We start from the raw sequence: 21,683 nt of genomic DNA, 5'->3' as shown, positions 1-21,683 counted from the left end.
GGAACGTGGCAGCATCAGATGATTTGATTGGTTACTTCACAAGTGACATCTGGGCTGGAAAATGGGTCTTCCATCTATTTATCCATACATCCCTCCATCCATACAAGGGGGAGTGTTGTCCATGGAATACAAATGGAACAAAACTCTGGAGTCTAAAATGTCTGGAATAACACCTGTCCATCTCCTATCCACCTATCCAGCACGGGGTCACAGGGAGGCCTGGAGCCTATCCTGTTAAGTGCAGGGGGTATCCTGGAGAGGGGTCTAGCCCATTTCAGGGTGGAAAGGCAATTCAGGGACACTAATCCGCTTAGCTACATGTTTCTGGTCTGTAGGGAAAGGGCCTGAACAGGCAGGGAGACACGCCACCTGCGCAGATGGGCAGGTATCAGCGCTAACAGCTGGGTCACAGTGACTCCTATTGGCCAACAGCTTTTGAAAATATGTGCAGCTGGTAAACATACGCACACACACACACACACACACACACACACAAATACAAACAAACACTCTGTGGGGGGGAGAGGGGGTGGTGAGTTTGTGAAGCTGTCTTGCCAGTTTCCAGCTTGCTGGATCGCATGACTGCTGTCAGATACATCCCACACACCAATGAGACTTTTCCATGCTGAAACTCCAGACTTACAAAACTCATAACAACTGAGCAATCAATGGAAAATGTTCGGACAGCTAATAAGGCAGACCGTGGTGATGTCATGATTTGGCCTTTACTGATGTATATCAGGGGGTGATGTCATGATGAGGCCTTCACTAGTGTATACCAGGTGGTTATGCCATGATGAGGCCTTCATTAATGTATACCTGGTGGTAATGTCATAATGAGGCCTTCAGTTGCGTATACCAGGTGGTTATGTCATGATGAGGCCTTCACTAGCGTACACCTGGTGGTAATGTCATGATGAGGCCTTCACTAGCGTATACCTGGTGGTAATGTCATAATGAGGCCTTCACTTGCGTACACCTGGTGGTTATGTTATGATGTGGCCTTCACTAGCGTACACCTGGTGGTAATGTCATGCTGAGGCCTTCACTAGCGTACACCTGGTGGTTATGTCATGATGTGGCCTTCACTAGCGTACACCTGGTGGTTATGTCATGATGAGGCCTTCACTAGCGTACACCTGGTGGTTATGTCATGATGAGGCCTTCACTAGCGTATACCTGGTGGTAATGTCATAAAGAGGCCTTCACTTGCATATACCTGGTGTAATGTCATGATGAGGCCTTCACTAGTGTACACCTGGTGGTTATGTCATGATGTGGCCTTCACTAGTGTACACCTGGTGGTAATGTCATGCTGAGGCCTTCACTAGCGTACACCTGGTCGTTATGTCATGATGTGGCCTTCACTAGCGTACACCTGGTGGTTATGTCATGATGAGGCCTTCACTTGCATATACCTGGTGTAATGTCATGATGAGGCCTTCACTAGTGTACACCTGGTGCTTATGCCATGATGAGGCCTTCACTAGCGTACACCTGGTGGTAATGTCATGATGAGGCCTTCACTAGTGTACAGCTGGTGGTAATGTCATGATGAGGCCTTCACTAGCATATGTCATGATGAGGCCTTCACTAGTGTACACCTGGTGGTAATGTCATGATGAGGCCTTCACTAGTGTACACCTGGTGCTTATGCCATGATGAGGCCTTCACTAGTGTACACCTGGTAGTTATGTCATGATGAGGCCTTCACTAGTGTACACCTGGTAGTTATGTCATGATGAGGCCTTCACTAGTGTACACCCAGAGGTGACAAATTCAAAGCAATCCAAGCCTTCTGTGCACTCCAGGTGTACGTGTTCTAGGTGGCCAATTTAATGCTGTATTTTTCATTATAGTCAGAAGCACGTCCCACTGCTCTCTTCTGCTTGATCAGACCAGCCCCCGCCTTTGCAATGACACGCACTGCTTGTCCGAATAAAAGCCAATTAATTTTCCCCTCCCTCCATATATTATGTAGTTCCCTGATCTCAGGGAGGTGTGCAGTCACACTTCCCTGACGCTTGGAAGATGTTCTCTTTTCTCCAGCTGGGTCATGATGTTTGTATAGCTTCTGATTTGGCTCCAGACTAAAATAGTGAAGCCGTTTTTGGCCAATGAGACCCTACTCTGCTGACAAAGCAAATTCAGCGTCAGAAAACAGCAGACAGGTGGGAGAGAAACTCTTTCCATTTCTTCAGGTTGCTCCAGCCCATAGCCCAGTTTCTCTGGTGCTTTCTGGCTGGAACTCTGTGATGAATCAGGGCTTTGGGACGTGTATGGTGACCCCAGAAACAAAGAGAAGTGAATATTTGTGGTTGGAATTCGGGAACTAAAGGGATGTAGGATTTATAGGTGATTGATTGAAGATTCAAGAGTTTTTTTTTCAGATACACTGAATACAATGAAATCTTACCCTGTATGTCCTACCGGCCACCAGTAAACACAAAATAAATGCAGATTAATGTGCTTCAGGAACACAATAAATACATTTATAACAATAAATACGTAAATATGGAAATGCCCCACCCCCCATGGTGGAATATAGAAAACAAAATGAAAATGGTGATGATTCATTGTATTCCCCAGCTAAGCAGTGCCTTAATTGAGGCATTGTTAGGTGCTGCATTGTATTTGTCTCTGTCTCCCTCTGTCAATCCAGCCAGAAGCCACGGAAATTCACAAAGTGCTGGGTGGCTGTTGAGATGCCAGGAAACACATTTTCCTACATCCTAATTTATTTCACGGAATGACTGGGAATGAATGCCTCAAAAGGATTTTTTTATCGTTTGTGGGTAACACAAAAAATGCAGAACGCGTTTAAATTGAAAAAACCTTATCGGCGACCCACACGTTTCACCTAGATTGTGTGGCAACAGGAGTGACTCCTAGCTGCTGTACGGAAAGCCCTCTCCTGCTTGCACCAAGGCCAGAAAAGTCTGTAAGCTTCTTCTGAAAAGGAGCACTGAGGCAGGATGGTTGTTTTGGAAATTTTACTTGCTTTCTACATCTGTGACACCTCCTGCCCCGTGTGGCGGGGATAGGACACAGTAATACACAACCTGCAGTTCTCAGAAGTGCTTTTAAGAAATGACTGTTTGTGGCAAAAGAAGTATGCTCAGCATAGGCTCATGAGACACATTTGGGTCTGACTGAGTTCAGACTGCAGCTTGATTGGACTTGCTGGTGTGAGCCTCTTCCCTTATTGGCAATAAGCAGATGTGAGACCCGCCCACTTATCTGTCTGGTTGTTAATGGATAGATGAGTGGGCGAATGAGGCCACAGCTCAGGACCCGGTCAGCTCAGGCTTGCGCTGGAATCTGAAACGGCCACAGTATCTATCAGTGTCCAGGTTACAGTGACGGAGTGACTCCCCTCCCCACCAGACTTGATCTGGGACACCTCAGCTCTGGGCGGGGGGTGCTCTTTGTAATCACAATCCTCTAGATTGTGTGCCAGGAAACCCCAGCATGGTGAGTGCTTATCCCCATACCCAAGTCACATGATGGGCGGTATGTTCATGCGATGGATGTCATGGTCACATGATGGGCGTTATGGTCATGTGATGGATGTCATGGTCGCATGATGGGCGTTATGGTCATGCGATGGATGTCATGGTCACATGATGGGCGTTATGGTCATGTGATGGATGTTATGGTCACATGATGGGCGTTATGGTCATGTGATGGATGTTATGGTCACACGATGGGCGTTATGGTCATGTGATGGATGTTATGGTCACATGATGGGCGTTATGGTCATGCGATGGATGTCATGGTCACATGATAGGCGTTATGGTCACGTGATGGGCGGTATGGTCATGTGATGGATGTTATGGTCACATGATGGGCGTTATGGTCATGTGATGGATGTTATGGTCACACGATGGGCGTTATGGTCATGTGATGGATGTTATGGCCACATGATGGGCGACGTATTTCAGGACTTAGAGGCTGTAGACCCTGCACGTGTGAGATATCAGCCGTTACCCTGTTTGAAATGGCACCTGCTGGGTCAGTCACCCCCAGGCTTCCCTCAGGCTGACCCATTTAAACATCACCACCCCCCCCCAGTCTCAGAGAGATATTACAGTAGATTTACATCCAAATTTTCAGCTTGGATTTCAGGTTCTGAAATCCCACAATCCCTTGGGCTGACCTGTGATTGCTGAGTCATGGTGTTGAGGGAGTGTTTGCTGGCTTAGTGAACCCAAAGTGCTGCCCTGAATTTATTTGGTGTGGATGTGAGCTGGTTTTAATGGGGTGGGTGGGTCCTGGCGCCTATCCCAGGAAGTTCTGGATAAGATGCAGCTCCATGAGGATGCACACACTCACAAGCACACACTACGGGCTATTGAGAGGCACAGTTTCTGTTATACACTGGAGGAAATGCTTACAAACATGGTAGAGCATGCAGGCTCTACCCGCCATGAGAACGGGATTCGAACCTTTAGCCCTGAAGCTGCCCACTGAGCCACCATAGTGACCTCATTTGGGGGGGGGGGGGGGGGGGGGGGGGCAGGTTAGCTAATAAGAAAAATAATATTTGTTTGCATAAACATCTCTAGGATTTTCGCTCACCGAGGAAGTCGTTGCCGGAGTTGTTCTCTTGCCTTCAATCGTCAGTTTCTCTGTTTCTCATTTCTCTCTGGGGACGGGGTTTGGTTATGCGACTCGGAGATGAATCGGGACCAACATGCGCCTGTTTGAGATGCAGATGTGGCCGGAGGGGGACGAGAGAGAACCCCAATGATTGAAGAACAGGTGTCGCGTCACCTTGTGGCGTCTTCTCTGCTGTGTCAGAAGGTCGGGGGGAGGCACAGGGGTCAGCCCTATTTATTCAAGGTCAGGGTCAGGCCTTAGCCTTAGCACACTGAACAGGACGGTATGGGCAGGCAGTGATACTGTTGGCCCACTGGTGACAGCAGTCCTGGGACATGAATTTATCCCTTAAACTGCCCCCCCCCCCCCCATTGTAGCCTTTCAGTTAATGCCTAACCTGCCATTTCCCACAGCGGCCATATATCATACCGAGTCATTTATCTTACTGCCTCTGAGAGCCGTAGCTCCCCAACCTCCCTTAAAACCCCCCCCCCCCCCCCCCGCCCAATAGTGCAGCCGATGCCTGTAGGGGGCATGGTGCTATTCAGGCATCATAGCCACATGCAACCAACGACTGTCCTCCATGATTCCACATGAATCCTGCCCCCATTTACATCAGTTTGCATTATTTATGTGGACCTCTCCCCACCCACTCCCTTTATTTTAGATGGGGGGGGTCTTCCTTCCTAGGAGGACTTGGTGCAGCGCCACATCTACAGTATGCCACCCCAATGGTCTGTTCCAAAGTTTGACCTGCCGTATCTCTGAGCATTTGTCTCCCACAATCCCTCTGTGTCTGTGTGTATCTGTTCTTAAAGCGTTTTGCATGGACATTCGTTAACAAAATGCTCCCATGAAGACATCAAAGCCTGGAAATCGGTGTGGATGACAGAACCATGTATGCTTAATTTAAAAAAAATGTTTTTTTTTTTTACATTTTTAACCACTGATGACTCTCCCCTGATTTTAATCCTGCATGGTTATTGGGCCTTACCCTTAAATCAAGCTGCATGGTTACTTTTTTAGTTTTCAGCCTGCAGGAAATATTTTCATCGCACCTAGCATTTTTCATGGCCTCCCCCACAAATCGGTTGGTACAGTCCAGGACTGTGGCTAATGGGTTATGGATCAGCCTACAGAAGGCTCCCGTGGGAGGGTGTGCTCGCTAAGACGTCATTATGGCTGTTATATGACTTTGTTACTTATAACCAGTCTGCCCTAATTATGATGTAATTAATCTATGGAAGCACTGTTAGTGTTGTTTATTCAGTTTCGTCATAGAGTTGTGTCTGAGCCGCTCAGCCTAAAAGGTCCTTTAATGGCGTGGCCTGAACTTCCCCCATTTCCATCATCGTTAAGGCTGTTAGCGTGGCGATCTGTATCATGAGGCAAAGGGGTGAGGGAGCGAGGGCGCAGGGCAGGGCTCAATGCTAATGTGGCTCACTGTGGCCCGGACCCACGCGTGTCATTCTCAGTGAGGCCAGGAGGCGGCACGGCGGTTATGGGATCCTACATGTACGCTCACGGCTCTGCCCCTCCCACTTTCCCTCTGTCTCTTCCTCATCTTCATTGTTTTGTATATTTCATTCCCTCTTTTTCTCATGTCTCTCATCTCTGTCCTCCTCGCTTATCCTCTCCCTCCCACCATCTCTTATCCTCCCTTACCCTCTCTCTCTCTTTCTCGCATCTCTCTCCCTTCCTCTTTCTGTTCTCTTCTTTTCCCACCTCTCTCTCTGTCTGTCATTCCCTCTCGCACATCTCTCTCGCTCTCTTTCATACGTTCTCTCTCCACCTTACTTATTCTCTCTCTCTCGCTCGCTCCCTCTCTCCGGTCTCTCCTCGTCGCTGACCCCCCCCTTCCCTCCCCCTCTCTCTCCCTCCTAGAGAGCTGAGGCGGGAGCTGGCTGAGGAGGGCAGCCGCTGCCTCCTGCTGTCCAGGCAGGAGCAGTTTAACCAGCGCTGCTGCATGCGCTGCTGCAGCCCCTTCACCTTCCTGCTGAACCGCAAGCGGGCGTGTGGCGACTGTGGCTACAACGTGTGCCGGAGCTGCGGCAGCTACAGCGCTGAGGAACGTGCCTGGATCTGCACCGCCTGTCACAAGGCCAGGTCAGTGTGCGTGCATGCGTTTGTGCATGCGTTTGTGCATGCGTTTGTGCATGCGTTTGTGCATGCGTGTCAGTTCATGAGTGTGTGCGTGCATGTCTATATTTATACATGTGTGTGTTTATTCATGTATGTTTATATGAGGGCGTGTGTGTGTGTTATAGATGTGTGTGTGTTTGTACATGTGTGTGTTTATGTGAGTACATGTATGTTTATATGCATGTGCTAATGTGTGCACACATTTATACATACTGCATGTCTGTGTGTGTGTGTGTACACAGGCACGTACAATATACATTCATGCTAATTTTGTGTGTTAGTGTGTATGTCTGTGTATGCGTATGAGCATGCATGTATGACTTGATGGGATGACAAGCAGTACAAACATGCTTGTACGTGTGCACGTATGTACATGTGCTCCTGCATTTCTGTGTCTGTGTGTGTTTAAGCATGTGGACGTGGGTGGGGTCCAGGCTTCTGCATGAAGCCATCAGGCTGGGATCCCGCACTCAGGTGGAGGATCTGAACGGAGGCAGCTTACGGTCCACAGCACGGCTTCAGTGTGGAGGGGAGCGGAAAACCTCCCACGGATCGGCAAAAACCTGGGAAACCCCTGTATCACGGGCGTGACTGTGTGTCTATAGAATCACACTAATTGGCTCCCCTGCCATTCGTGTCAGATGGAGCAGGTGCGTGTGGGTCTGACGCGTCTGCAAATCCGACTTGCAGACAGACGCTCCTTCTTATTATGATCAAACATCTGTTCCATTTATCAGAGCAGCACGGGCTTTCCTTTGCATCTCTTTCAAATAACAGTTCCCTCAGATGACAGCAGGGGGCGTGGCGGTTTACAGAACCAGCTTATTTCTAGTGAGGTTTAAATGCTCAGCGAAGCACTTATGTCTCTATGTGAGCAGCTGGAATCATAACTTGTACTTTTGCCCCATCCTGGGACTTGGCCTCAGATACAAATGTGACTCTTGGAAAAATGTTCATAAATTTTTTTAATATAGAGCAAGATGACGGTGCCTAATAGGCCAATGTCAGGCTGCATATTTCAGCCTCTTATCCCATGAAGGTGTCACGACTTGTTGAGCGTTCGGTTCAGAGAGGTGAGTCGTTTTTTCCGGTATTTTCCCCCACAAGGAATGCTGGGAGCTTGTCTTTATGGGATCACAAGTAACGGAGTAGTGTGGAGATTAAGCTGTCATTTGTTCGTGGTTTTCAGCTCTGTCACGTTGATTTCTTTCAAAACTGTGGTAACGCGCATCAGAAACGTCGAGGATTGTGGGAAACAGGTCTGTCAAAGGCTCCAGCTGTTTACATTACCATGAGTTAACCTGACAGCACGTTTTAATGCTATTGTCAGAGCTATCTGAATTTATTTTTGCGGAAAATGGGTTCCGACAACACAGAAAAGCTGTCAAACACGCAAATAGGTACAAAAACAAACTTTGCATCAGCTGACACTAATGCAGTTTATATCATCTCACTCCAACAGAGCACTGAAAGTAACTTTTACAAGGAGTCATTTTCCTCTGAGTGGAAAATGCAGGGTCAGCTTTTTTTGAACCATGATTAAGATTCATAAGGAGTCCCTGTAACGGATGCCTGACATCCAGGAATGAGGCCCCCTGTTGGCCACAAACAGTCACTGCATTAAATATGAAATAAACATCTTCCTTATTTAGGAGATGCTGAAGCAGCATTTTCTGGTGAAGCTAGCTGGCTATGTACTCCTGATCCTACTTACTAGCTATTTATTTAGTTTTTGAAACATCTGGTGGGGGGGGGGGGGGGGGGAGGGGACAGAAACAGCAGACCCCCCACCCCTGTTGCACAAATCCTTTCCAGGCTTAGCTAACAAAGCCGGTTCCTACATAATGCATTTCTGGAGATGCATGTAACATGGATTTCTGGTGGTATGTCGTCATGCCATTGGGGGGTTAGGGTTAGACCAGTAGGGGGCAGCATGCTTTGTGCCTGAGGATGAATCCTACGTACTTCAGTGTACAGCCTGCTCATGCCATTAAAGCTGAAGATGAAATAGGTTGTAAAGTCAGCGCTGCAGAATATTTCCCTTCCACCCATTCGAATAAAATTGTCGTCCGGTCGAATTGTCAAGGCTCTGCTCCAAAGTAGCGGCTCCTGTCTTGGATTTTGTGTGTCCCTCGTGGGGCCCTTGAGGGTTCTGGTGCTTGTCGTGTGCTTGTGATCGTTTACTGAAAGGCACATGTATGCACTTTGCAGTGCATTGTGGGATTCCACCATGGGACAGGTCAGACCCCACACCATAATGCTGATGGGGTCTGGGCCTCTGTTGCAGGTTCCAGTGAAGATCCATGCATCCAGATGCATCTCTGCAGACCATTTAGCGGCCCGATTTTTTTTTGTGACGCCTGCGGTTAGTGATGCACAGGACGGCACTGGTCTCCAGTGCGGGTCGCGGGTCGCGGCCTCCTTCAGAGGCCCCCAGCCTTCAATCAACCGCACACCCACGGCTCTGCGGCTTCCATTTGCCGCTCACTTCACCCGCGACGGGGCAGGCTTTGAAGAAATCGGTGGGAGGAGATGGAAAGGGAGCGAGAGATGGGGGGAGGGGGGAGTGGGGGAGTGGGGGAGTGGAGAGCCTTGTTCTGTCAAACAGCCATTAATCGCAGGAATACTGGAAGCTTTCTCTTTTTTCTCCTTTTTAATCCTTTTTTGGATTAGTCATGAAGGATATGAATGAATGATAATGATCGTTCTTCTTAGGGTAGTGGAAGGGCTGGCGGCGTTTACCACTCGAACCAAGCATTTGCATGGGTTGAAAGTAACACAGGGATAAAAGGTGATTTCGATTCGGAATTGGAGTGATATCTGAAGCTGCATTGGGGCTTTACAATTCATTACAGGCACCCGGCTGGGGAATTGGTGATTGGCTCAAACAGTCATATGACTAACTGCCTACTGTAGCTAATGCTGCAACAGGCCACATGGAGAAGCCCCTTCTCGCTCTTTCTAATCTGTGGGTTTAACTTGCCTTCTGGTGTCAGGGATTTTTTCACTCACCGTTTCTCTGGGTTTTTTAAAAGCTGCAGCAGTTTGGCTGTTTCAGCCTAGCCCGCACGCCCCCCCCCCCCCCCCCCCCACCGAACATACACTCTAGTTACTTAGTGACCCTGATGCCTGCTTTGATGTGAACGAAGCCAACAAGTGGAATCGTGGTTAGGAAACACTGACTCCGAACCCAAGAGCTGAAGGCATTTGCCTGGAAGGCTGCTGATAATGGCTCAGAAAGTATAGTGGACTAGTGGATGAATAGGCTATAGCACCCCCTGGTGGTCTGTAGAGTGCTTGCAGAGGGGTCTGTAGAGAAGCTGTGAAAATTGACAAAATGCCAGGTTTACCATTGAGAGCAAAACTATTCAAAGGGAACCCTGCAGAAAGTGATATTAAGGCCTCACAACCCTGGTGTTTAGCTCTCCGTTCCTTATGTCATCACGCATTGTCCCTAGTTTAAGGAAAATTGATCACCCTTGAGTGCCCTTGTCCTTTGGTAATATACATTGTAATTGTACAGGCAATATGCAAAATTACACTGTGGCTTCACACCCCTGACGGTAAGTGGTGTCACCTGGAGGATAAATATCATATGTGGTTTATCTCACGCAGCCCTGGTGTTTAGTCATGTTCTAATGTGTGCACACATTTACATATGGCTTCAAATAATCTGCAACTTTGTTGACTGCTTCCTTTCCCTCCTCTCCTCTCCTCCTTCCTTCTCTTCCCTTCTCATCCCTTTCCTTCCCTTTCATTCCTTTTCTTTTTTTCCTCCCCTTCCCTTTTCTTCTTTTCCCATTCCTTCCCTTACCTCCCTTTTCCTTATCTTCCTTCCTTCCTACCTTCCTTCCTTTCCCTCTTATTACACTCTCTTCGCTTCCCTTCCATCTCCTTTGTTTCCCCTTCCTTCCTTCCTTCCTTCCTTCCTTCCTTTCCATTTCCTTTTCTTGCCTTTCCTTTCATTCTCGTCTCGTTCCTTCCCATCCTTTTCCTTCCTTCTTTCCTTCCCATCCTTTTCCTTCCTTCCTTCTTTCCTTCCTTCCTTCCTTCCCCTCTTATTTCCCTCTCTTCATTTCCCTTCCCTGCCCTTTACTTGCCCTTCCTTCCTTCCTTCCTTCCCCTCTTATTTCCCTCTCTTCATTTCCCTTCCCTGCCCTTTACTTGCCCTTCCTTCCTTCCTTCCCCTCTCATTTCCCTCTCTTCATTTCCCTTCCCTTCTCTTTACTTGCCCTTCCTTCCTTCCCCTCTCATTTCCCTCTCTTCATTTCCCTTCCCTTCTCTTTCCTTCCTTCCTTCCTTCCTTCCTTCCCCTCTTATTTCCCTCTCTTCATTTCCCTTCCCTTTACTTGCCCTTCCTTCCTTCCTTCCCCTCTCATTTCCCTCTCTTCATTTCCCTTCCCTGCCCTTTACTTGCCCTTCCTTCCTTCCTTCCCCTCTCATTTCCCTCTCTTCATTTCCCTTCCCTTCTCTTTCCTTCCTTCCTTCCTTCCTTCCTTCCTTCCTTCCCCTCTTATTTCCCTCTCTTCATTTCCCTTCCCTTTACTTGCCCTTCCTTCCTTCCTTCCCCTCTCATTTCCCTCTCTTCATTTCCCTTCCCTTCTCTTTACTTGCCCTTCCTTCCTTTCTTCCTTCCCCTCTCATTTCCCTCTCTTCATTTCCCTTCCGTTCTCTTTCCTTCCTTCCTTCCTTCCTTCCTTCCCCTCTTATTTCCCTCTCTTCATTTCCCTTCCCTTCCCTTTACTTGCCCTTCCTTCCTTCCTTCCCCTCTCATTTCCCTCTCTTCATTTCCCTTCCCTTCTCTTTACTTGCCCTTCCTTCCTTTCTTCCTTCCCCTCTCATTTCCCTCTCTTCATTTCCCTTCCGTTCTCTTTCCTTCCTTCCTTCCTTCCTTCCTTCCTTCCTTCCCCTCTTATTTCCCTCTCTTCATTTCCCTTCCCTTCTCTTTACTTGCCCTTCCTTCCTTTCTTCCTTCCCCTCTCATTTCCCTCTCTTCATTTCCCTTCCGTTCTCTTTCCTTCCTTCCTTCCTTCCTTCCTTCCCCTCTTATTTCCCGCTCTTCATTTCCCTTCCCTTCTCTTTACTTGCCCTTCCTTCCTTTCTTCCTTTCCATTTCCCTTTCTTGCCTTTCCTTTCATTCTCGTCTCGTTCCTTCCCATCCTTTTCCTTCCTTCCTTCTTTCCTTCCTTCCTTCCTTCCTTCCCCTCTTATTTCCCTCTCTTCATTTCCCTTCCCTTCCCTTTACTTGCCCTTCCTTCCTTCCTTCCCTCCCTTCCCTTCTGAAGGGCTCTGAGCTTGAGGTACTGAGCAGCAGAAGCTGCTGTCCATGGTGCTGGTCCTGCCTTCCGTATTGCTTGCTCTCCTCCATTGTCACTTACCTTCTATGAAACTTTGAGCCTACACCCATGCAGTTTCTCTGGAAAACCATGCACATACATCTACTGGAAATCAGTGGCCTTGAGGGTGGAGCTTGAGGGTGGAGCCTAATGCCCGTGGATCATAGTCCATCTGCTGTAAATTATGTACCAGATAAGATTCATTTTGATGATTTTAGTTTCGCCAGATTCTTTATGTAGTTTTATAGATCAGTCTCCGGAATCAGTCTTGCCTCTGTACTCGTGCCCAGAGGTGCTCATTTTTGGATATGACAGTAGCAAAGTCCACTTTGGCATCACCAGTGTCATTCGTTTTGTCTTGCTGGTGAGTTAATCCGTTGATGAACTAATGGGGTGTGATTGGTCCAAACAGTCATGTGACTGTCTGCTTACTGAAGCTAATGTTGTCAGGTTCGTACCTCTGGGGAGTTATGTAGGAGAGCCGCCTTGATCTAACTGATGCTTGACAGCAGGGGTCTTCAACCTTTTTCAGGCACAGAGAGACAGAGCAGGGACCCTCCTTTGCACATTATGAAACTGTGTTATGGATTAGGTCCATATTAACATCAGCATTATCTATATTAACCTCATGATTTATGAATAAATGAATAAATATAATGACCAGGTTAACCTACTTTTTTTTCTTCTTGTTGCTTACAATGGAACAACATTATTGACTGAGGCTTTTATATATATATATATGGTGCAATTTTTGCATTTTTAAGGTACACGCCTGCATATATTGTTCAGGTAACTTAGTCAGCACTATGTGCTGTGGATAGTGTTTCTTTCCTTGTTTTAATACAGGCACTTGACGTACAAGACACAATGCAGACCAAATTAAATTGAACACACACAGTGACTGTATCACAGGGGAGGTTATATATATGAACATAAATATAAAACAAATAAAATGGTGAAATTGCAATATTGCCATATGCAATAGCATTCCTTTGGATGTCAGGTCGTGGTAACCATTGTTTGGCATGAGGGTGTGTTGTCCACTGATCACGTGATTTAGAGTGCAGGGACATCTCTGTTATTGTAACATTCTATGTGAATGTGTTCATTAAGCTCGGGCATTTTTATTAGGCTCTGTCGTCCCAGCGGGGCACCTGTTAATAACATCGGGGCTGAGTAAAGAATCTGCGTGACAATCAAACAAGCATCTTTACGCCATAGAACGGTCTATAGTGATCATTTCAGTGGTTCCACTGTATAGACATTTATTTTTGGTGGAATTTTACAAAATAGTAGTTTCTCATTGCAGAATGATTCAGAGACACCCCCCCCCCCCACTGTCCATAGGAACAGAGCAGCACTAATATGTCGAGGTGTCACTCAGTGGGGGTGTCTCCCGCTGTCAGGGGGAGGTATGTTGTTTTTGAGGCCCTCCCCAAAGTCACTTCAGCCCCCCCTCAAACCCCCTTAGAAAATTCAAAATCTAATAAATAGCTAAAGAATAGAGTCAGGAGATTGTACCGGCTCATTGGCTAGTAGAACATGTTGCTTAAGCATCTCCTGAATAAGAAACGTTTATGGCCAATAGGTGGCGCAATCCCCACGTGAATGCTGCTGCTCCCCTTCATGCAGGAGCAGCGGTTTGATTCAGTGTGCGGCTCCCCACGCCCTCCGTTACGTCCTTCCTGTCTTGCTGAACCCCACAGACTTTGAAACCAGAGAGGAACTTTACGCTTTACACAGCCCATTTGAGCTGCCAAGCAGACATCTGCTCATCTCGACCGGCACCTTGTCATTAGTTGCTTCGGTGGACAGAGGCCCCCATCACAACTTCTGAAGTGTACAAGTGCAGGGAGCCGATGTTGGCGGTGATGAGCGCGACCACGCTTTGTTCTTAGCATCTCCGCCCCCAAAGATACCGCTACTGTATGTATAGCAATGGACAGAAAGATCACATGGAAGCCTTTGCTTCCCTTTCCTTTACTTCCCCTGCCTTTCTTCCTCTCTTCCTTTGTTCCATCCTCCCTTCCTTCCTTTCTCTTAGCTTCCCCATCCTTCCTTCCTTCCTACCTTCCTTCCCATCCCTTCCAGTGCCCTCCCTATCCTTCCCCTCCCTTCCTTCCATTCTCTTAGCTTCCCCATCCTTCCTTCCTATCCTTCCCCTCCCTTCCTGTCTCATCCCTTCCCTTCTGAAGGGCCCTGAGCTTCAGGCAGTGTTCAGCAGGAGCTGCTGTCGTGGTGCTGGATCGGTCTTCTGTCTGATTGTTCTTCTTCACTGTTGCTTACCTTCTCTGAAACTCTAAACTCTAGACTCATGTGCTCTGAAAAGCCACATGCAAACATCTCACTGGTTTTTGGGGGCAGATGGTGGGGGGAAGATGGTGGCGCAGGGGGTAGTGCTTATCATTTGACAACTGGAGGGTTGCAGGTTCAAGCCTTGGTTCCCCCCTACCCCATCAACCTCTAATTGCTCCTGGTGAGCAGGTTGGCGCCTTGCATGGCAGCCTCCACCACCAGTGTATGAATGGGTGAATGCAAGGCATGAAATGTAAAGCATCTTGAGTACTCATAGGAGTAGAAATGCACTATATAAATGCAGTCCATTTACCATTTTGCAGAGGGGCAATGTAATGTGAGACAATGAAATGAAAATGTGCTATACAAGTAAAATAGAATTGAATTGAATAAAGGGTGGAGCTTATGGGCAGAGCCTATTGCCAGAGGGTCATGAAAAATGTAGTGTTTGAAACTTGTTTCGATGTTCCACTCTTATGTAAGCTACCACGGCAGGCTCCAAATCGAAAAGCTTTTCGCTAGAGTAAATAAACCATACAGAAACACTACCGTGTTTCTGAGTCTGCCGCATACTTTCCGTTACTTCTGCATTATTGAAAATGTGATGAGAGTAGAGAAGAACCAGCTTCTTCCGGAACGAGAGACTTACACGTAATTTTCTCGGTGGGGATTCACGAGTCTCTCGCTGGTTTTGGAGCGCAGGTGCAACAACAAAGGCTCTCAGATCTCTAGAACAGGGGTTTCTGAAATATGGCATCTACCAGCGATTCATCTCTTACTTCAGTCTCTCAGCATGTGCTTTTTCACCTGCCTCGCACTTAGCTTACCGTATTTTACTTCCCTTATATACCTTGTTTACTGGGTATCCAGCTCAAGGGCGCAGCCTTCTCAAAGGCTTCTTATCTACTGCGCACCCTGCTGGCCAGTTTCTGCCTTGCATCCCAGATGAAGTTCAAATGGATTTAAGTGTTGTGTGGTGTGTTCCCGTTGAGTCCTGTTGAGTCCCCCCCCCTACCTCTCCCCATCTTCCCCCTATGGCTACCATGCAGGTTTGTTAAAGACTGCAGAGTGCACACATCTCCCCAAGGCAGCCACCAGGGGAAATGAAAATTGTAATGAGTAATTACAGCGTCGCCACTAGGGGGCAGCGTGCAAAGATGGGGCTGTTAGTAACTGCACTGTGAGGTGGGTTAGGCCGAATGGAGGTTAACACATGTAACCAGTCCATAACCATCCCGGCATGATTCGCCGTGGCTGAATACCTTCAGAGCTGCATATTACGGTTTGCTCTTGTTGAGAGTACGGACCAGTCTGGTCAGTGAGTGTCCTTTTGCTGACATCACCTTCTTTGGTGTAACTCCCGCTGCGGTGTGAGCCTTAGCCGTATTGTGGCTGTTCTGCTTGCTTGTCCGAGGGAATTGGTGTCCCACCTCGGCATTCATGAGTGACCGCAGCTTGGCCTTTCGCCATGTTTCTCCTTATCTGGAGGCGCTCAGGGAACATACTGTACAAGCTGACTGTCATTTTGCAGTGAGGATCTTTGGTGGTGACTGCGCAATATCATTCCCCGCCATTAGGTGGCGTCACCTGTGCAGTCACCTATGAATATAACTTGGGGGACAAAAATGCTAGTGACCTCCCACCCAAGCTTGGACTTTGGTACCTTCACCCCAAACGGCCAAAGCAGCAGTGGCCCGTTACGGTGGGATGGCACCCCCGTTTGGGCTGCTGCAAACATGGTGTGAAAGGTGGTATGATAATCTCTGTTTGCCATTTTCTGTCCCTTACAGCTGAATATGGCGATATGGACAGATTGAGGTCTGTTTCCTATAAAAATAAGTTCCGCTTCTTCAGCGTGACTCATTTGTCGGAACTTTCCGGCGCTGTTTTCCCGTCGCCGTTCCCTGCGGCCTGTGACATTTTCAAACAGCAGTGTGTCCAGCGGTAGCCTGACGCCTAGATAAATAGACATTGCTGTTTTTAACAGACTAATGGCATGAGCTCTCTGACATTCTGTATGTGTGTGTCAGAGAGGGAGTGTGTCTGTCTTTCTGAATGTGTTAGTATCAAGAGCGATTCCAACATTTTTTTTTTTTTGCTGGGGAGCATAAGAGGGTCCATAATTCATACAGAGGGGCCAACCTTATCATAAGCCAATGATATATATCGAATCTGTGAGTGACGGGGGGGGCAGGGATTCTGGGAGCCAATCAGTATTTAGCTGGGGCCAGTGCCCATGTGACCTCGCCCTAGTATACACCCATGGTATGTACATTTATGTGTGTGAGAGGGAATCTGCATTGGTGTTTGTGTGTTGCTGTGCATTACTGTGTGTGTGTGTGTGTGTGTGTCGCAGACAGTTGTCTCCCTGAAGGTTAGGCCGACAGCTTGTGTTGTCTGCAGATTCTTCCATCTGCTGCCCATAGAGAACATGGAGGCCATGTCCTTTGAGCTTTCATCCCTGGGGCGGGTGGACAGCTCCGCGCCGGTCCTGCCTTCCTGTTTACCTGCGTTCTGTCCGCTGAACCCTCCCGCTGGATGTGTGTGCAGGCCGAGCCGCCCCAGTGGGAGCTCCTGGGTCGTGACTCTCCTTAGCGGGGGAGTGTGTGCGTTTTCGGAACGATCAGCTGACACTGGGTTTTTTCTTCCTCTTTCTGTGTTCTGTGTCATATTGCTGGTATAATGGAGGGCAGCTGATCCATCCTTCAGCGGTGGGGCTTCCTGTACGCTGCCTGAGGGCCAAAATCCCCAGCTGTCATGCTGTCACTCCTCTCCTGCTTCTGAGCTTCTGTCAGTGTTCCCTCAGTCATGTGACCAGCGGCGGGACCACAGGGACACTGGCCCCAGCTGTAAGCTGATTGGGCCCTGGAATGCCCCCCACCCCCGATCACTCACCAATTCAAGAGATTTTTTTTTATTTATGTGTGTATGTATTTAGGTTCAAGTGCAGATCATGTAGGGCACCCAGGAGGACCAGGGGTCGGGCTTAGGTCAGTGCTGAGATGGAGGGGGTGGTGCAATGGTTGTAAGCAGGTATTGGGGATGGGACTTAAAGGTATATAGACAATACAAGGCAGGCAATGGGTGGAGCAATTACTGGACTAAGATCTCTATAGAAGTGGGGGTTCCAGAACGCTGTCACTATGGAGATCTGTAGTTGTCAAGGTACAGGGAGCGCCCTTATATGGGAATGATGTGGGATGGTGGAGCTTTCGCAGTGTAAGCTAGGGCATGTTGATGGTCCTGAGAATAACTGGCTATAACTACACGTCTGCTTTGTTCCTGTTAGCATCGCTCACCTTCAAATGCAGTAATAATGATGGCAGCCGGGACTCTGCAGTAATAAACCAACAGGGCTCAGTCTAGGGTAGCATCACTGCATTATCTCATGGGGAACAACGTCTCAGTTCTGAGTTATTAAAACAGTACAATTGGCCCTCGGTGCACAAGGAATGGCGTACTGATGTTTTCCTGCTTCATTTCCGGCAAAATCTGAGAAGAATTTTGAAAATAATTCTGAGAAGAATTCATTTTTCTCAGCGGAATGATGCCTGTGATCCCACCCACCCCCCGCTTTCCCATTTGGGTCTGCCCCAACAGGAACGTTCCAGGTTCAGTACGAGATGCAGAAAGTTAATTATGTTAATGTCAGAGGATGTGCAGAATTAGCAGCCCCACAGAATGCATTTTACTTATCATACATATTTTATTTACGGTTCGTTTTGATCTGCAAATGGGCAGGGAGGAAAGGCAGCCAGCCACAGATGAACCCCCCCCCCCTGCTTGTTAAGACCCCTTATCCAGCTTGTTGCTGTAATTGTTCTATTTCAGTGATGTGTATATTCAACAGGGCTGGCAGCAATCAAGTATGGGCGTGTCTAGTTTAATTTAACCCATTATTAATTTGATTTGGTTCATTGATTTATTGAGTGACTAAGGGGGCAATTACTCTGTCATATGGGTGACATGGGTGTTGGTGAATTTCTGTCCTTCTGTGAAAAAAATTGCCATTTAAAAACAGTGTGTTGTGTTTAATCAGGTTGTCCTGTGTATCATCCCAAATTCGATTGAAGATCAGAAACTATTAAGTGTTATGAATAAGAAACAAATCAGAGGAATTGGGAAGAAAGCAAACACTGTCACGGTTACTGGCTCTTCACTGTCGCTCTACCTGTCATCCACCACCAGGGTGCAGTAGAGGTATTGATACCCTGACAGATTCAGGGGACCCAGCACTTATATAAGGCCCCTTGTGTATGAGCCCCTGAATATTTACAATGAGTGTAAAATTAGACACATTTTTTGAGAACCCAAAATCTCTAGTTATGCACCTGTCAAGCAAGCTGCACCCATTCAGCACCCAGAGGCTTGTGGGGGATTTCCATTTTGGTGACCTCCGGTGACCTTCCCGTATCACGCCAAACAGCTGCGAGTGTGCATTAAAAAGCTGGCAGATGTGCTGGCAAGGAGCTTAGGGATTGCACCGGATTCCTTCTCTTTCTTCCTCTGCCTGCCGCTTTCCGAACACGTCCTGCTTCTTATCACGCATACAGGGAGACAGAAAGGGCAGCAGCACATTTTTCAGCCGGAAGGAATAGCGTGTTTTTTTGCATCATGCGAGGTTTTGACAAGATGCATCTAATGGAAATGATGTATGTGCTGTTTATTTTACCTTTTTCAAACCGCAGTACCCGCCCCCTTACAGATAAACTTACACAAAAAGCAGCTAATTCTGCCTTCAGGACCAGTCCGGCTCTTAAAAGTAGTTCTCAGCTTTCCTGAGAGACATTTAAGATGTAGCCATGGCCAAAAGGTCCATTAGAAGCACAGCATAGACTGATAGGCATGTATGCTCAAGTGCTATTCAGGGATATTTAAGGATGAGCTGTCAGGACTCTGGTACTCCTGTCTCCTCCATCTCCTGAGTCGTCTCAGGTTTGAGGACTTATGGTTCCTGGTTGTTTTCTGATTCCTCACCCCCTTCTGTTTGGTCCACTACAGTCTAAATATGCAAATTCCACCCCGAGTCACGGTCTTGTTTAACTATTCCTGCCACCCAAGTCCAGCGCTAATTCAAATATGCAAATTTAAACATGCAAAATTAGCCTCTAACTGACAGCTCGGTCTTGGAAGTCAAGTCCTAGCATCTGCAAACGAATTCAGCACATCCCCAGACATTAAATCTGACAGAAGAGGTTTCTTTGAATAAAAAAAGAGAACATTGTATATAATTGCTAGGCTCCTACAGATCCTCCCGAAGTGATTCGTTTATATCCGAACGGTTACGAAGGCCACATATCTCAGGACATGCAACCAGAACACTGTCTTCCAAGCAGAATAGAGCAATGTTTCTCAAACCAGTCCTTGGACTGCTGGGCGTCCCTGAGTACTGGCTTGAGAAACAGTGGAGTGGAGATCTTGTGGTATAGCCAGATTTGAAAACCAGGGTTACAAAACTTCACTGGAAGGAGACATGCCTGATCTCTTTGTGTCATTAAAAGATGCTCAGATATTTCTGCAGGGACTCGTGCAAAGGCACCTCGTGTTTATTGTGTGGCTGAGGGCAGCCTGGTTAATTGGTAGGAGTTTCCTGCCACTTAACCCGCTACACAGACTTTTTATCCTCTCAATAAAACACAGCTGTTCCCTGGAGCTCCTGGAGAATGTTCAGTCAGAGCTGTAGTGTGTTTACGATTCTGTGCTTGTAAGGTTGCTAGTTCAAACCTCATGGCTTGCAGAGTGATGTCACTGTTGGGCACTTCAATAAGGCCCTTAACCCCAACTGGTCTGGCCCTGCTCACTGATCTTCACTTCTTACGTCGTTGTGGACAGAAGCACTTGCAAAATAAATCAAATGCAAATTAACGTAAATGTTTTGCTTCACTGGTGGTTCTGTGTTTCCCTTGTTATCTGCAGGGCTCTCAGGACGCAGTCTCTGGAGTGGTACTACAGTAACGTCAAGAGTCGATTCAAAAGGTTTGGAAGCGCCAAGGTACTGAAGACTCTGTACAGGAAGCACGTGGTGGACCGCGGGGTTCTGTCGGAACTCTTAGGTAGCGGTTTTCCCTGTTTTATTCATTTTTTTAACTCTTTCATGTTTTGCTTCTTCTGCTCCTACCATGAAGTTTAGAAGATTGTTTTTTTTTACATGTCTGCTCTGAACTTCAAGTGACTTTATTGTGGCATGTTATGTCTACTCTGGACTTCAGGACAGTTGCTTTTTGAATATTATGTCTACTCTGAACTTCAGGACAGTTGCTGTTTGTATGTGATGTCTCCTCTGGACTTCAGGACAGTTGTTGTTTGCATGTTATGTCTACTCTGGACTTCAGGACAGTTGTTTTTTGCATGTTATGTCTACTCTGGACTTCAGGACAGTTGCTGTTTGTATGTTATGTCTACTCTGGTCTTCAGGACAGTTACGTTTTGCATGTTATGTCTACTCTGGACTTAAGGACAGTTGCTGTTTGTATGTTATGTCTACTCTGGACTTATGGAAACCTTGATAAATTGAAGGTGTCAGTATGGGGCAGACAGGAGGTGAAACCCTGCTGTTTCCACTTTTGGATATCAGTCCCTGATGCATCTCAGAGCAGAGCATAACCAGACAGTTATTATCTGGCATGTTATTCCATGGTCTGGTATAATCACCTAAGCTGACAGGGGACAATGGAGGGTGAAGTTCTCTGGTAAGAGCATGTTAAATTGCATAGTGGTGTTTTCTTCACTTCAGCCCTTCTTGCTATAACTCTTGCTGATGTCCCTCTATGCACTTGTTTAACAGATATCCATATGCCTGTTCAGTTTGCCCCATTTACCAAACCCATTTATTTTTTCTGTGAGTGTGGGTGCTGCCTGCCCACCTCCTTGCAGCCGTATTCCATCCCCAGGGATTCAGATCCTTCTAACGTTCTTGTCATTTGACCCCTTCCTGCACATGGCCGGTTGGTGTTTCCACTGTACGGCACGTCTGTCCCTTAGTGTGCGGCTGAGCTCCTGGAAACCTTCTTAGCTGGCTTTCCGTTCTGGCTCCCCGCCGCCATGTTCCCTCTGCATCTTGAGGCAGACTTCCAAGCTCACAGTAACTGGATAAGCAGTATGAATAGGTGGAGGACCACATCATCATATTAGTCTTTATTTGTTGAATATATTCTTTAATTTGCCTGTATATACCGATCAGCTATAACCATAAAACCACTGGCAGGTGAAGTGAATAACATTGATTATGTCATTACAATGGCACCTGTCAAGGGTTATACATTATACACTATATGGGCAAAAGTATTGGGACACACCTCTTAGTCATTG

The 21,683-nt window shown here is 47.3% G+C and overlaps 1 protein-coding gene across 2 annotated transcripts in view; it reads left to right on the top strand.

Annotated features, from left to right (window-relative positions):
* myripb (myosin VIIA and Rab interacting protein b) overlaps positions 1 to 21,683 on the top strand; it is a 73,901-nt gene that overhangs the window by 25,750 nt on the left and 26,468 nt on the right. For both annotated transcript variants that reach the window (XM_049009882.1, XM_049009883.1), the window contains 2 exons: positions 6,487 to 6,708; positions 20,292 to 20,428. In XM_049009882.1, the coding sequence (XP_048865839.1) occupies positions 6,487 to 6,708; positions 20,292 to 20,428 (359 nt within the window). The remainder of the gene's footprint in view (positions 1 to 6,486; positions 6,709 to 20,291; positions 20,429 to 21,683) is intronic.

Source organism: Brienomyrus brachyistius, chromosome 4 (genome assembly GCF_023856365.1).
Source record: "Brienomyrus brachyistius isolate T26 chromosome 4, BBRACH_0.4, whole genome shotgun sequence".
NCBI classification, from domain to species: domain Eukaryota; kingdom Metazoa; phylum Chordata; class Actinopteri; order Osteoglossiformes; family Mormyridae; genus Brienomyrus; species Brienomyrus brachyistius.
This window is presented reverse-complemented; position numbering and strand designations above follow the sequence as displayed.